Source organism: Crotalus tigris, unplaced genomic scaffold (genome assembly GCF_016545835.1).
Source record: "Crotalus tigris isolate CLP2741 ecotype Arizona unplaced genomic scaffold, ASM1654583v1 scf7180000021444.432893, whole genome shotgun sequence".
NCBI classification, from domain to species: domain Eukaryota; kingdom Metazoa; phylum Chordata; class Lepidosauria; order Squamata; family Viperidae; genus Crotalus; species Crotalus tigris.
Window position 1 is genome coordinate 272,767 of NW_024098514.1, and position 14,525 is coordinate 287,291.

Consider the following 14,525-nt stretch of genomic DNA (forward strand, 5'->3'; position numbering starts at 1 on the left):
ATGACGGCTCCTGGCCACCCTCTTTCCGAAAGGAGAGGCAGATTTTGCATGCAGCAGCCAGTCTCCAGCACTGCAGACGAGAAGGAGCCGCTTTGCTCCTGGAAATTTGGGCTGGGGATGAAAGAAAAGCTTCTGGGCGTTTGGGGGATGGCTGAAGGTTGCCCCCTCTTTGGGGAGTGGGAGGGAGACCTCTGCATCTTCCGTCTTCTGAGTTCTTGTCCCAAATCGCTACCAAAGGAATCTAATTTCTGTTGGGCCAGCCTGACTTAGTGTGGCCTCTTATTTATTTAGGACTCTTAGAGGACACATTTTTCATCCTTATTTAATTAGACCCTCTCTCTCTGAGGATTTCAATCGTGCAGAAACAGAGGCTCCTTTTAATTAAGCAGGTGGACCCCGGAGCCTCGCAGAGCTGGTGCTAAAGAGGCCATGGCAGGGCCAGAGAGCCTGGGCTCAGAGGCCTGGGGAAGGGCGATTGCCATCTCTTGCACAAGAGGGATCCCTCAGGAGGAGTGGGTGCTTTGGGCTGGCCTTGGCAGGGCCCCCCAGCTCCATCATCTGCCGCGGGATCCCTTGTGTGGTTCCAGAGGAGGCTAAGGAGAAAGGGGCAGCATTCGTGGCATGGCCTGTGTCCCGCTAGCTTGGAGAGCCCCTTTGCAGAGAATGCCATTCCAGGGCTCGGAAGGTGGTTCCCTTGTGGCTGTTGGGTAGACACAGGGGAAGCACCCAGGCAGGCAAGGGGCTAGGAAAGACATCCTGGCGTGAATCCATTTCTGCTCCTGGAACGGAGATTTGGGGAGAAGAAGGGGACACAAACCCCTCCCCTGTTGCTTTCCCCCTTTCATCAATCCCACCCTTTTTCCTGCAGGCATCTCTCTTCCTTTAAAAAAAAAAATTCTTCACATTAGAATGTGTTGGCAAATAGTGTGACACACTTTTTTCTCTCGTGTATATTTTTCTTGCAAAACATGGGTGACTTAATGCATTTACCCTGAAAAGAAGGCTTGGCAAGGTCCATTTTGAGCTGAATACATGCCCAGCAAGGAGGCTGAACGGCTTCCATTGGCATCTTGATGTGAATGGCTCTCATTCCTTCTCCTCTGCAAGTTGCTTACATCCAGAAAAGGCCAGCTGGTTTGAGAATCTCACGCAGGCACACACACACACACACACACACACAGAGAGAGAGAGAGAGAGAGAGAGAGAAAGACACATACACAGAAGGCCATAAATTCATGTTAAACTATGCCAAAAATTGTAAAAGGAAGTCCTTCCCCAGACACAGAAGAAGAATGCCGTAAGAGCACTTGCACAGTGGCCTCTCCAGATGGTTGACAGGCTTGGCCGGTGTTTGTGCACTGTTAAAGAAAACATCCCTTCCCTTCCCTCAAATCTGTGCTAGTTCACCTCACAGGCCAAAAGGGGCTCAGGACCCTCCCACAGATCCAGGGGCTTATTTCTAGGCAAGCCAGAGGGTTGCCACACGTGGAGAAGGTGGCTGTCCAAACTCCCTGCATGCATCACTGGAACTTCTTGGTTTGCAAATGGTCCAGATGTTTCTCCAAGGATGATGGGAATAAACCAACACTGTAGCAACTGGCTCTTTTGCTTTAGCAAAATATTTTTTAAAAATGAAGGAAAAACATTTATTTATTATAGTTTTATTCCTCAGTTGCATTTGGATAACTATACCAATGCAAATATTCTGGGAAGGATGCATAGAACCGCTAGTAAGATATTTTCTCTCTTTTCATAGAAGATCGGACAGCCAAAGGCAACAGGAGGGGGAGAGGAGAAGAACAAAATGGAAAAGGTACTTAATGCGTATTTTCTTTAGACATATTAGTAACTCTACCAAGGTTGTTTACTCAGGCAATCCTAGGTTGTGACTCTGCTTTCTCAGACCACAACCAGATACAAACATCCATCTCCTGAAGGGACATTATTCTGTGCATAGTCCACTTTCTACAGAACTAACAATCAAAGCAAAGACATCCCACCTCACCATTTAATGCAGGAATTGCAGCTGATAGAAGACTGGATGTGGTGCCGGAGGAAATGTCAAGTCTCCCTCCAGTGCATTTGATGGCATCCATACTCACCCCAAAGGTTTGAAAACGGCTGTCTGGGAATGAGCAAGCCAACGGCCTTCCTTCTCCCAATCTGGACCCAAAGCAGAGAGGAAGCTGGGGCCAGCTTGAGCAAAATCCCAGCAGCAAATTTTAGTGTTGGGTGACCTCAAGTGGCAGCCGGAGGCACAGCTGCTCTTTCTGAAGAAGCCCCTTCCCAGGAGCCAGATGGGAGGTAGGGGGGGCCTGCATGTTCTTGGGAGGAGGCTGGGAATCCTGAACTTCCTCGGCCTGCTCTCCCCAAGACTTCACTGAATCCATCCTTCCAGCCAGATGCAGTCAGTTGCCACAAGAGGGCGGAACAGTCCGGCCCCAGCCAGGGACTGGGAGGGGGCAGGATCAGTGTGACTCCCCCCCCACCCAAACACACACACACACACACACCAGGCTAGGTCTCTGCAATGCTGGGGGAAGGCCGCTCTGTTATTTTGAGCTTCACCTGTTGAGAAGCAGCAAAGCTGCATGAGAAACAAATGACAGGGCCTGGGGGGGGGGGTTCTGCAGAAATAGATGCTGAGCATGAGTGGCAGATTAACCGAGCTCTGCAGCGTGAGAATGGAAAAGCCGCTCAGCAGGGGAAGCTGCCCAGGCCAGAGTGGGGGTGGTGGCTGGCTAAGGGCGACTGGTCTCCCTGACTGCATTCTCACGTGCAGGTAAAGGCCCCAGTTGAATTTCAGTCCTTTGTTCTCACTTCAGCCCCCCCCCCACCAGGGGCCAAAAGCCCTGGTGACGGAAGAAAGCCTGAGCCTGGACACGTTTTCCGATGCTGCCCCCCACCCGGAGGGCTAGGGGGAAAGGAGCTGGCCCGTCTTTCCAGGCTTCCTCTCTCTGCCTCCAGGGAAAAACATTTGCAGCAGACAGCAGAGGCTGCATCAAGCCCTTCTCTTCAAAGTCTCCCACTTCACATATTAAGCATTCTTTTTTTAAAAAACCCACGGACATCACCAGCCGCCCAGCAGTCTCAGTTGCCACAGGAATTGCCCAGCAGGACCGCTCTGAGCGGCGGGTTCGGGCTCTGCAACCCCCAGGGAGCCCCCCTGCCTCCGTATCTGGAGCCTCAGGAGGAGGACACTCCAGGTGCTGCCAATGCTGGCAGAGTTCAGATCTCCCAGGCAAGCATCAGCATCGCTGCCAGGGTGAGGCAGAGGAAGGAGCTGGCGGTGGCCTGGCGGGCAGCGTCACGCTGGAAAAGGTGAAGCTTCTTGGCATCTGGATGGAAGAGCCTAGCATCCTCCAAGGCGCCACGTGCCGCAAGGGTGAAGTCGCTGTCGCCCGAGGCCACCACATCGAAGACACACGAGTGGAAGTAGACGTCCTCCACCGGCAGCTTCTCCTTGCACAGCCGGTGGGCCTTCTCGGCCGTGATGGTGCCGTGGCTGCAGCAGCCATGCTGCCGGGAGATGCGCTGGCTGGGAGGACAGCCGCCCACACACAGCTGCAAGTCCTGCTCCTCGGTGAAGGAGCTGGCCACCTCCTCAGCCACACGGATGGAGAAGGACAGCTGCTTCCCTGTCCGGCGTACCGCAATAATGGTGCCAATGTAGGCCGCCCGGATCTCCACATGCTGCCCAGGAGCCCGCTCGAGGATGCTGAGGCTGTCCCCACCAGGCCGCTCCCCCCCGTTCACAGAGCCATCCACAAATGCCGCTGGGAGGTTGTCCGTCTCGGCTTGGTAGACTTTCTGGTCAACGCACTCCTTCATGTTCTTGAAGATGATGGTGATCTGGAAAAGGGGGAAGGTCAGCAGCAGCAGCAGAAGAAGAAAGCCCATGGCACCCCTTCCCTGGAATCAGGAGGAGCTGCATTTGGCTGAGCGGGGGGGGGCTTCCCTCCACCCCTCCAGCTTGTGCCAAAGGCCCCAATCCCTGGACATCCATCTCCACCCTTGGGACTCCTGGATGTTACCCCGAGGGTCTCCCAATTCAGCCACTTGAAGAATTTTCAGATTGCAGGCCCAAGCCCCAAAGTCCCTCGGGCAGTTCCCTCCTGCCTCCAGGTTCCCCCTTCTCCCACCCCACCCCTTCCAGAGCAGAAGCAGCCCCAGGTCACCTTGCTCATGGCTGTAGCATTCGATCCTTTGGCCACGGGGGAGTTGGTGGCTTGGGCAAATAAGTAGTGGTTGTCAAGCAGTGGCCAGGAGCCCTCCACACGGCAGGTGTGGAATTCGTCCGCGAAGGTCCGGACGTGGGGGTCCCCGAAGGAAGCGCAGTGCTGATAGGCGGGTGGTCTGCCGCGCTTGTGGGCAAAGGCCTTCTCATAGTCACAGAAGTCTGGGGACCCAGCCCCGGGGGGACGGGGGGGACGGGGCGCCGGGCTGGGCCCCTCCTTGGAGCCGTTGTGCTGGGCCATGAGGTCCTCAATGCCATGGACGGCCAGGTGGAAGGCCAGGTCCCCGCGGCAGGCGCGGGCTGTGTGGCGGGTGCAGCGGGCATAGGCGCGCAAGGCCAGGCAGTGGGCTGCCCTCCTGCCAGGACCCCGCAGGGGGAGGGTGGAGGCCACATACTCCGAGTTGCAGCGCAGGATCCTGCAGCGGGCTTGCACTGTGCGGAGCAAAAAACAGCTGGGGTGAGTGCATAGGGCCAGGCACCCATGTGCCTCCTGGAACAAAGCCCCCCAGGAGTGGCAAAGACCCCACCCCTCCTGCCTTCCCTTACCGTATCTGCAGCACAGGAGGAGGAAGAGAGTTTTTAGGAGGAAGCCTCTGCCCGGGAGGTGTGGCAGCCTTGGCAAGGAAGGGGGTCCCCCACTCCAATCCATACAGCCTTGGAGGGAAGCCTCTCACCCTCACCACTCCTGGCCTCTGGAAAAGACCCCGATTGCAAGGAAGGCCTTCCCCACACCTGGTCCTGCACCTGCCTCTTTCCAGAACATCAGAGAGAGCAGCGGGCGGAGGCAGTGCGTGATCGATCCTAGCTCTTCTCTGGACAGCGCCTCGGCCAGCCTCCTGTGTGGGCACCCTGCGTTTTCCTCAGTGCTGCGGCTATGGGCATTTGGTGGAAGGGAGAGAAAAGGACCTTTGGCAGCGGCTGCAGGCCCTGCAACCTGATCCCTCCCCCGCAGGCAGCAACCGAGGCAGAGGCTGTAAATAGGCCTTGCTATTTCAGATCCCCTAAGCGGAATGGGGGGGTATTTTAGGCTAAACCCTCTCGCATATTTGCACATATGCGGATAGGTGTGTGCAGAATACACATGAGGAAGTGAATGTTCTCAGGAACTCCAGCATGTCCTTAAGCCCCCTTGGTGCCTTTCTGCTCTGGGCATGTGTTTCTGGGCCTCTGGGTCACGTGATGAAAGGAGGGGACCGCCCAGCCTCAGGTAGATTCTCTCCCCCAGCGAGACAGTGAGAGACAAGGTTCGATCTGACTAGAAGACACCGATGGGATTTAAACATTTGAAACAGAAACCGTTTCAAGGAGAAGCTGAGTGGGGAGAACCTCTTTTTCCCGTGGTCACGGGGCGAGTGCAGGCAAGCAGAGTGCACAATCCTCTGATGCCGGACCCAATCTCCCCATCTGCTCTCCCCAAGAAAGGACGATATCTGGTCAGGAAAGGATTTGTCTGCTTGTGGGTTGCAAAATAGTCAGAGGCTGGGGTCTTCTTACCTAGTGGTGAACCTCGAGTTCTTCTTCTGAGCAGCGTGGAGTTTGGGGATCCCCTTTCAGGCCATCGTCATCCAGCACTTCCTCTCAAGGTGGATGTTCTGGAGAAGGTGGGCAGGTCGCTCCGGAGGTCTCAAGCAGCCCTTTCCTTTCCCCAAAGATGTGGAGCAGGAGCTGGTTCACACCCCTGGCTAGAAAGTTTGTGCAAAAGTTGTGAAAACCGGCTGCAGACCCACAGGACCCTCCACCCCCCTCGCTTTTGAGAGGAGGGGGCTGCAACAGATAAATCAAGAGACAGGCACACCTGTTCCTCTGCAGCTGGCATCCCTGGGTGGGGGCAGCCCAAGCCCTGGAGGCGGTGGGGGTGAGGAGAGAGCCAAAAAAAGACTGTATAGCTGGAACCAGGCTGAGATTCGGGCACATGGCAGCCGCCGGGTGTCTCTGGAGAAACGTCCTGCCAGCTCCCGAGGTGCACCGCCACAAGTAGCCCCTGAAGAGAAACACCGAGTTTCCACTACGGGGCTGAGGCCTGTATTCAAATGAGGACTAAGGGAAGGGTCAGGACAAGGGTTTTTCCAACCTCAGGCACGCACACGCACGCACACACAGCCTTGCACTGCAATGCAGCCTCTGTGGTCCCATCCGCAGGAGTTTGTTCCTCCCTCTTGGCTTGGAGAGTGTCTGCCCCAAATTCCAATGGCAACGGCTGAGCCTCTGTAGAGGCCCCTCTCCCACTGAAGATGTCTCTATTAAGGCCACTCCTGGGAAACCGGTCCTCTTCCTCCCCAGAGGTCACGGCTGACACAGGAGCTCTGTAGTCAGCATTACTGCAAAGCTGGAGCCTCTGGATTGTTGCTCAGCTTGAACGGCGGGAGCACAAAACCAAGGGCCTGAGCGAGCACTGAGGACGGGCAGGGCCACTGAGCTGTGCATCAGATGCCTGGGGAAATACGTCCCCTTGAGCCTTAGCTTTGCAGCAGTGGTTCTCCACCTGTGGGTCGGGACCCCATTTGGGGCCGAACAACCATTTCACGGGGGTCGCCAAACAACGCAGTCCGCCATTTTTTCCCCCTTTTCCTTAGCTGTGCTACGAAAGCCAATAGAACAGACTCTCTTGAATAGAGTCTAATTCCATTGGCTTTCCAAAGCCAATAGGAATTGTCCAGGCTGTCTCTGCCCTGCTGAGCCCGCCAAAAGTCCCATTCTGCAAACGGTGCTGCACCAGTGGAGTAGTCCTCAACTTACGACCGGTTGAGTAGTCCTCGACTTACACCGGTTTGGGGGGGTCGCAGCATTAAAAAGGTTGAGAACCACTGCTTTACAGGATTTGCCTTGTCCCCCTTTCCCTAGCCAGGCTGGCTGCCGATCCTCCCCATCAAGAGAGCTTTCTTTCCCCAGCCAAGCCACACAGGACAAAGGAGTGACCGTGACAAGGACACTGGTATCCCCGTGTCCAGTCGGAGGGCTTCTCCAGCACCTCTGCAGCTGATTCCTCTGGAAGCGAGAGCCTGTGATCAACGGGGCCTTGGATCCCACCCACGAAGCAGGTGAGCCATAGGAGATGGCTTAAGAAGTGCTGTCAGTTCAAACCCCATTGTGATGTCTGACAGTGAAGTCATCGCATCGGTTGGAAAGGAAGGCTGGGCCCCTCACATCAAGGACAGGCCCAAGTGCCCAGCTCTAGGCAAGGAAGATGATGCCATGATCCCTAAGAAAAATCTAAGCCCTGGTCGTCCAGCTGTTTGGTCCTAGAAGAGGAAAAGGGGCAAAAGAAAAGGGGAGACGCCTGCATCTCTCATGAGAACGGTCACCTCCTTCCACTCCTGAGTCGGCCACCCTCTGGGACATCACCATGCCTAAGCAAAATGACCTGGCTATTGGGATTGACCTTGGAACCACCTTCTCCTGCGTGGCTGTCTGCCAACATGACAAAGTAGAGATCATTGCCAATGAGCAAGGGAAGCGGACCACACCCAGCTACGTGGCCTTCACCAACACAGAACACCTGATTGGAGACCCAGCCAAGAGCCAGGCCTCTCTCAACCCCCAGAACACGGTGTTCGATGCCAAGCGGCTGATTGGCCGCAAGTATGAGGATGCCGCTGTACAGGAGGACATGAAACACTGGCCATTTACTGTGGTGAGCCGTGAGGAGAAGCTAAAGGTCCAAGTCTCCCACAAAGGTAAACAACGGACCTTTTACCCTGAGGAGATCTCTGCCATGGTCCTGGCCAAGATGAAGCAAACAGCTGAGGCCTACCTGGGCTCCTCCATCTCCCAAGCCATCGTCACGGTGCCCGCCTACTTCAGCGATGCTCAGCGGCAGGCCACCATTGATGCTGGAGTCATTGCGGGCCTCCAGATCCTAAAGCTCCTAAACGAGCCCACAGCAGCTGCCATTGCCTATGGCCTGGATGCCAGGAATCAAGAGGCTGGCAGCCGAAACATCCTCATTTTTGACCTGGGTGGGGGCACCTTTGATGTTTCTATCCTTTCCATGGAGGACGGCATCTTTGAAGTCAAGGCCACCGCAGGGGACACCCACTTGGGCGGGGAGGACTTTGACAAGAGGCTGGTGGCCTACCTTGCAGAGGAGTTCAAGAAAAAGTACAGGAGAGACCTCCATCAGGACAAGAAGTCTTTGCAGAGGTTGAAGACGGCTGCCGAGCGGGCCAAATGCACCTTGAGTTCCTGCACTAGTGCCAGTATCTCTGTGGACTCCCTCTTCCAAGGGATTGACTTCCACACCACCCTCACCCGGGCACGGTTCGAGGACCTGTGCTCTGACCTATTCCGAGCCACCCTGAAGCCCCTTGAAAGGGCCTTGAGAGATGCCAAGATGAGCAAAGGGGACATCAAGGACATTATTTTGGTTGGGGGTTCCACCCGCATCCCCAAGATCCAGAAGTTGCTGAAGGACTTCTTCAATGGCAAGGAGCTGAACAAAGGCATTAACCCTGATGAAGCTGTGGCCTATGGGGCAGCCATCCAGGCTGCCATCTTGACGGGCAACCGATCGCCCAAGATGCAGAATATGTTTCTTCTGGACGTCACCCCTTTGTCTCTGGGAATCAATACTCAAGGAGGTGTCATGGCAACCATCATAAAACGCAACTCACCTGTCCCAACAAAAGAGGTCATGGAGTTCACCACGACTGAGGATGACCAAGACACCATCTTGTTCATGGTGTATGAGGGAGAGCGGGCCCTGACCAAACACAACCACCTCTTGGGCATGTTCACCTTGAAAGGCATCCCCCCAGCCCCCTGTGGGGTCCCGGTCATTCTGGTCACCTTCTCCATTGACGAGAACAATATTCTGACCGTCTCAGCTAAGGATGTGGAAACAGGGAACACTGGCCACCTGACCATCTCGGACACCCGTGGACGCTTGGGCAAGGAGGAAATAGAGACGATCGTGCAGACAGCGGAGGAATTCCGGGCCAACGACCTGAGCCTGCAGGAGAAGATTGAAGCCATGAACTCCTTGGAATCCTGCACCCTGGAGCTCAAGAGGGTGGCGGAAGAGCAGCTCCTGGATGGGAAGGCCAAGAGGAGGATGTTGGAAATGTGTGACGGTGCTGCCTCTTGGCTGGAGGAGAACCCCTTGGCCGAGAAAGAGGAGTGCGAGAAGCAGCAGAAGGACCTGGAGGAAGCCTGGGACTCGGTCTACACCGGCAAGCTGGCGGAAGAGCGGGCGGAAGGAGAGGCTGAGGCCGCCGAGCCGAAGGAAGACATGGAATGAATCGGCTGAGTGCCAGAGTACACTGTTCCACCCAAAGGGCGCATTAAAACTATGGGTAAAAAACGAGTCCTTCTCTGATTACAACCATTTAGTTTCAATAACGGTTTTTATGCCCCGACCAGCCCGTGAGCAAGTCACATGACCAGAGTCCAAATACAAGTTAAGGCTTAGCAGGAAGGCCAAAGCAAGAGAAGAGGCATTAAGGGCAGACCAGGACAGGATCATCTGAGTGGCTGCCCGGCTGGCCAAAATCCCCTTCCCTGGCCTGAGCAGAGGGCCGTCAACTCCAAGGTGGCTTCTCTCTCTTGTAATCTCTTCAGCATCGCAAGGCGCCTTCTCAAAAGTGCAGGGACACAAGAGCCACACAGCTCGGCCTGCTGGCCCGTTGTCTGGCTCTTGACGCGGTCTAGAAGGTCATGGAGAAGTTAGTGACTCAGAGGTGCTCCTTGGATGACGCTCCCTCCCCAGGACAAAAAATAAAACCAGACAGCCTGTCCAAAGGCAATCTGCACTTACCCAGGAGGCCCAGCAGTGGGAGCAGGGGGCCAGGATGCTGTCCCAAGAGAAAAGCCCCTCCCCCCATCTTCTCCAGGTGGAAACAGTGGTGGGCTCTGTAGCAGAATCTCCACTGGGACACAGAAGAGGAAAGGGGCTGCCATCTGCAGGGGACACCGAGCCTCCCAACAGGTCCCAGGGCCCCATTATGACATGCACAGTGGTGGGGGAGGGGTGTCTGTCCTCTGAAAAAAAGGCCAGGAGAAGTGGGGGGGGGCAGACCCAAGAGAGCTGCCCCCTGGGATTGCCAATTTTCCATCTTTGGCAGAAGGCCAGAGGCTGCTCAGAGAAAGAGCCACCTATGGGAGCTGACCTCAGCCATGCAGACGTGCCCAAGCCCACCTCCAGACCAGACACTCCCTCCACACTGAGACCAGACAAGGCCAGAATTTGCCCCAAAGGTCCAGCCGTGGGGATTGATCTGGGCACCACAAAATCCTGTGTGGCAGTCTGCCAGAGAGGGAGGGTGGAGATCCTGGCCAATGACCACAACAGCCGCACCACTCCCAGCTGTGTGGCTTTCACCCACAGGGAGCGCCTGGTGGGGGAACCGGCAGAACTCCAGGCCAGCCTCAACCCAGAAAACACCGTCTATAACGTGAAGCGGCTGATCGGCCGCAGGTACGACGACCCCTCAGTGCAGTCGGACCTGAAGAACTGGCCAAACCACCTGGTGGAGGCTGGCAATGGCAAGGCAAAGGTCCAGGTGTCCTACCGAGGGGTGGAGAAGGAGTTGTACCCTGAGGAGATCTCCGCCATGGTGCTCTACAAGCTGAAGCAGGTAGCCGAGGCTTCCTTAGGCCGCCCGGTCACCCAGGCCGTCATCACGGTCCCGGCGTACTTCAATGATGCCCAGCGCCAGGCCACCATTGATGCGGGGGCAATTGCAGGGCTCCGCGTCCTGAGTTTGGTCAGTGAGCCCACTGCAGCTGCGGTGGCTTATGGGCTCAAGGAGACCCACCAACACAAAGGGAAGAGAAACATCCTCATCTTTGATCTGGGTGGGGGCACCTTTGATGTCTCCGTCCTCACTGCCCAGGATGGCGTCTTTGAAGTTGTGGCCACAGCAGGGGATTCCCACTTGGGGGGGGAGGATTTTGACCAAAGGCTGACCAACCAGCTTGCCCAAGAGTTCAGGAACAAGTTCCAGGAGGATCCCACCGCGAGCAGGAAGGCCATGCAGAGGCTGAAGGAGGCCTGTAAGAAGGCCAAGCAGACCCTGAGTTCGAGTATGGCAGCCACAGTCTCCATTGACTCACTCTACAAGGGAATTGACTTCCACACCACGGTCACCCGAGCCTGCTTCGAAGATTTGTGTGGTGACCTCTTTCAGGCAACCCTTGTTCAGGTGCAGCAGGTGCTGGAGGAAGCGGGGCTCAAGAAAAGCCAGGTGCACGAGATTGACCTCGGGGGAGGCTCCACGCACATCCCCATGATCCAGAGGCTCCTGTCCAAATTCTTTGATGGACAGCGGTTGTGCAAAAGCATCAGCCCCGAGGAGGTGGTGGCCCATGGGGCGGCCATCCAAGCTGCCATTCTGACGGGCCACCGATACCAAAACCTGCAGAACCTTCTCCTCCTGGACGTGACCCCTGTCTCCTTGGGGCTGGAGACGGTGGGAGGCGTGATGGATGTACTGGTCAAGCGCAACTCTCCCACTCCCACAAAAGAGAGCAGGAACTTCTCCACCACGGAGGACAACCAGGGGAGCCTCTTCCTGCAGATCTACGAAGGGGAGCGGATGCTGACCAAGCACAACCGTCTCCTGGGCACCATCACCCTGAGCGGCCTTCAACCAGCACCACGGGGTGTCCCAATTATTGTGGTCACCTTTCAGATTGACCACAACAACATCCTCACTGTTTCAGCCATGGAGAGAAAAACGGGCAACAAGGAAGAGCTCACCATCATCGACACCCGGGGCCGGCTGGATCGAGAAGAGATGGAGAGGATCCTCCAGGAGGAGGAGGAACATCGAGTGCAGGAGAAACTGCAGGAGGAGAAGCTGGAAGCCCTCAATGCCCTGGAGGCCAGCACCCTCCAGCTCAAGAGGGCGGCGGCAGAGAAGTCCCTGGATGACCGGGCCAAGCGGAGGCTGCTGGAAATGTGTGAGGAGACGGCTGCGTGGATGGACGACAACCGGCTTGCGCCCAAGAAGGCCTATGAGGAGCGGAAGAAGGAGCTGGAGGACATCTGCGGCGCCATCCTCACTCACTTCAACACCCGAGAAGGCCAGCCGGAAAAGCCGAAGGCATCCTAGCTCCAAGCTCTCAGAGCATATTAAAACAACAAAAAGGGGGCACTCATTTTCTCCTCCTTCTCACAACAGAGTCTTGGGAGATAGAGAGGACAGCAGGCCCAGAGTGGGAGAGCGGCCTGCTTTGATGCCTTTGCTGGACGAGAAGCTAAGCCAACAGGAGGCAGCTCCCCCCTTCTTTCCCCCACATCCCCATGGACCCCCATCCACTGGGCCCCTTTGACTGCAGAGGATCCAATAGGGCCAGGGCCGCTCCAAAGGGAGTACACCTGGCCTGGGTGAGGGGGCAGCCAAAAGGGGGTCGGGTTGGGGACAGCGTATGGAGTGTGACATGAAGCTGGAGGCTGGATAAAAGGAGCCCTGGACATCCAGGCTGTGTGAAATACAGCGTGTGAGAGCTGGGGGGGGGGGCAGGAGCAGGACGGAATGACCCCTTTTCTCCTGCTGGACAAGCGGTTTGGTCCCACCAGCCTGGCCGAAAGCGCAAGCATGGCTCGCCCGCCACCTGGTGGGCAAATCCGGGCCTGCGCCGGCTCAGGATCCCTCGATGCAGTCAGTCGGGTCTCGGGGGTGGGGGGAAGGGATGTGTCGCTGCACCCGGCCACAGTGATCCCCGGGAGGAAATCTCCTGCTCAGGACCAGGAGGCGCGCTGACAGACGGGGCAGAAGGAAAATATACCTGCCGCACACCTGAAGACCAGGGGCGGATGCCAGCGAGGCGCTTCCCGCTGGAGGAGGCTGCGCGGTGCCCGGATCGGCGCGGTGAGGTCATAATTGCCCCTTCGCGGAGACGCAGCGCGCTCAGGGCGATAGGAAAGAGCGGCGGACCTGCGCTTCCGATACAGGTGAGACAAAGGGAAGGGAGAGACAGCCCTATAGCTGGCTGAGCATGATGGGAGTTGTAGTTCGCGGCATCCGGGAACCTGCTTTTCCCCATCGCTCCCAGCAGCGACTGTTTTCAAAACCGCGTACAGCGCGCAAAGACTACTGCTCCCAGAATGCAACACAGCGCGAAAAGACGAGAAGGGTCCTCGAGGCTGCCGGGAAGTGTAGTGCCGTTGGCGCCCCTCGGGCTGACAGGAACTCGGTTTCCCGGCAGCCGGGCGGGCTGGGCGAGCTAAGAAACGCGATCAGCGCGCAGCCCAGGGAGGGGCGTGGTTTGGGGATCGATCTCGGAGGTCGGGCGCGGCAGGTGAGTCCTTGGGAGGCGCCGGACCGGCGCAGCGCCCCCTTGCCCTTCCGAAGCCGGGTGGGCTGCCCACAGCTGGCGAGGGCATCGATGCCCGCGCGCCCCGGACGGTGGGGAACCCGGGCGCCGACCCCCCGGCGTTTGTGTTACAGCTCTCCCAGCCGGCTCTCCGATGCTCTCCTCCAGCCTGCTGGCGCTCGGCCGTGCCCTCCGCTGCCCAGCCTTCCCGGCCGGACGCGCGGCGCTGAGCGGGTCGGCCATGGAGAAGCCCGTGGAGTCGGGCATCCGGGCCAAGCTGCAGGCGGCCCTCGAGCCCCTCCACCTGGAGGTCATCAATGACAGCCACCTGCACGCCGTGCCGCGCGGATCGGAGACCCACTTCCGGGTGGTGGTGGCCAGCCGGCGCTTCGAGGGCCTCTCGCTCATCCATCGGCACCGCCTGGTCAACGACCTCCTCCAGGAAGAGCTAGCCGGCCCCGTCCACTCGCTCTCCATCCAGGCCAAGACCCCGCAGCAGTGGGAGAAGGGCGCGCACGTCGGCCAGAGCCCCCGGTGCCTGGGAGGGGCCAAGCACGACCCGTCCGCAGCCGGCAAGTTGGGGAAGAAGGGGCTCACTCAAGCCGGGCCGGAGGGCCCGGGGGGGCTCTGACTTCCAGGCCTCCTTCCGATTTGAGCTGCCCAGAGCAGCCCTTGGTGCCCCTGCCAGGTCAGTGCCGGTCCGGCTTGCTCCCCTGCCTGGTGTCTGCGGAAGTGTATTAAATGCCTTGGGCTTTCCTCCCTGTGTCTGCTCACTTTGGGGTGGGGAAGGTAGGTAGCTGGCACGGGGGGGGGGCTGTTCTTTCCCAGATGAAGAGGGTCGCAATGTCTTCCCCTCCCCTTGTCAAAGGATTCCCAGGAAGGAGCATTGGCTGAAATGACAGCAGGGTCAACTATCCATTTGCTCCTGGCACTTGCCCTGCACTCTGGCGGACGTGTTGGCTAAATGGCCTCCAGTGGGGATTGCAGCTCAACCCAGGACCCTTAGAGGGGCCCCCACTCAACCGGCATTGGA

General features: G+C 57.5%; 4 protein-coding genes across 7 annotated transcripts; 3 read left to right on the forward strand and 1 right to left on the reverse strand.

Annotated features, from left to right (window-relative positions):
* Positions 1 to 1,645: 1,645 nt before the first annotated feature.
* LOC120296695 (hemojuvelin-like) lies at positions 1,646 to 13,105 on the reverse strand. 3 transcript variants are annotated; one of them, XM_039318598.1, is made up of 5 exons: positions 12,965 to 13,105; positions 5,732 to 5,919; positions 4,784 to 5,109; positions 4,179 to 4,669; positions 1,646 to 3,852 (listed from the first exon to the last, which is right to left on the reverse strand). In XM_039318598.1, the coding sequence occupies exons 3-5, from the start codon at positions 4,884 to 4,886 to the stop codon at positions 3,229 to 3,231; spliced, it is 1,218 nt and encodes a 405-aa protein (XP_039174532.1). In that variant the 5' UTR covers positions 4,887 to 5,109; positions 5,732 to 5,919; positions 12,965 to 13,105; the 3' UTR covers positions 1,646 to 3,228. The 3 variants fall into 3 exon arrangements, with proteins under 3 accessions (XP_039174532.1, XP_039174531.1, XP_039174533.1); XM_039318597.1 differs by lacking the exon at positions 12,965 to 13,105 and adding an exon at positions 6,033 to 6,825; XM_039318599.1 differs by lacking the exons at positions 4,784 to 5,109; positions 12,965 to 13,105 and having other exon boundaries at positions 5,732 to 6,825.
* Positions 6,931 to 10,037, forward strand: LOC120296692 (heat shock 70 kDa protein-like). Its single transcript, XM_039318590.1, has one exon. It carries the CDS (start codon positions 7,581 to 7,583, stop codon positions 9,471 to 9,473), a length of 1,893 nt encoding a protein of 630 aa, XP_039174524.1. The 5' UTR covers positions 6,931 to 7,580; the 3' UTR covers positions 9,474 to 10,037.
* LOC120296688 (heat shock 70 kDa protein-like) lies at positions 9,996 to 12,440 on the forward strand. The gene has a single exon (XM_039318582.1). The coding sequence runs from the start codon at positions 10,024 to 10,026 to the stop codon at positions 12,286 to 12,288; it is 2,265 nt and encodes a 754-aa protein (XP_039174516.1). The 5' UTR covers positions 9,996 to 10,023; the 3' UTR covers positions 12,289 to 12,440.
* On the forward strand, positions 12,992 to 14,249 carry BOLA1 (bolA family member 1). Of its 2 annotated transcripts, none has more exons than XM_039318601.1 (2): positions 12,992 to 13,130; positions 13,627 to 14,249. In XM_039318601.1, the coding sequence occupies exon 2, from the start codon at positions 13,647 to 13,649 to the stop codon at positions 14,121 to 14,123; it is 477 nt and encodes a 158-aa protein (XP_039174535.1). In that variant the 5' UTR covers positions 12,992 to 13,130; positions 13,627 to 13,646; the 3' UTR covers positions 14,124 to 14,249. The 2 variants fall into 2 exon arrangements, with proteins under 2 accessions (XP_039174535.1, XP_039174534.1); XM_039318600.1 differs by lacking the exon at positions 12,992 to 13,130 and adding an exon at positions 13,318 to 13,477.
* Positions 14,250 to 14,525: the final 276 nt, after the last annotated feature.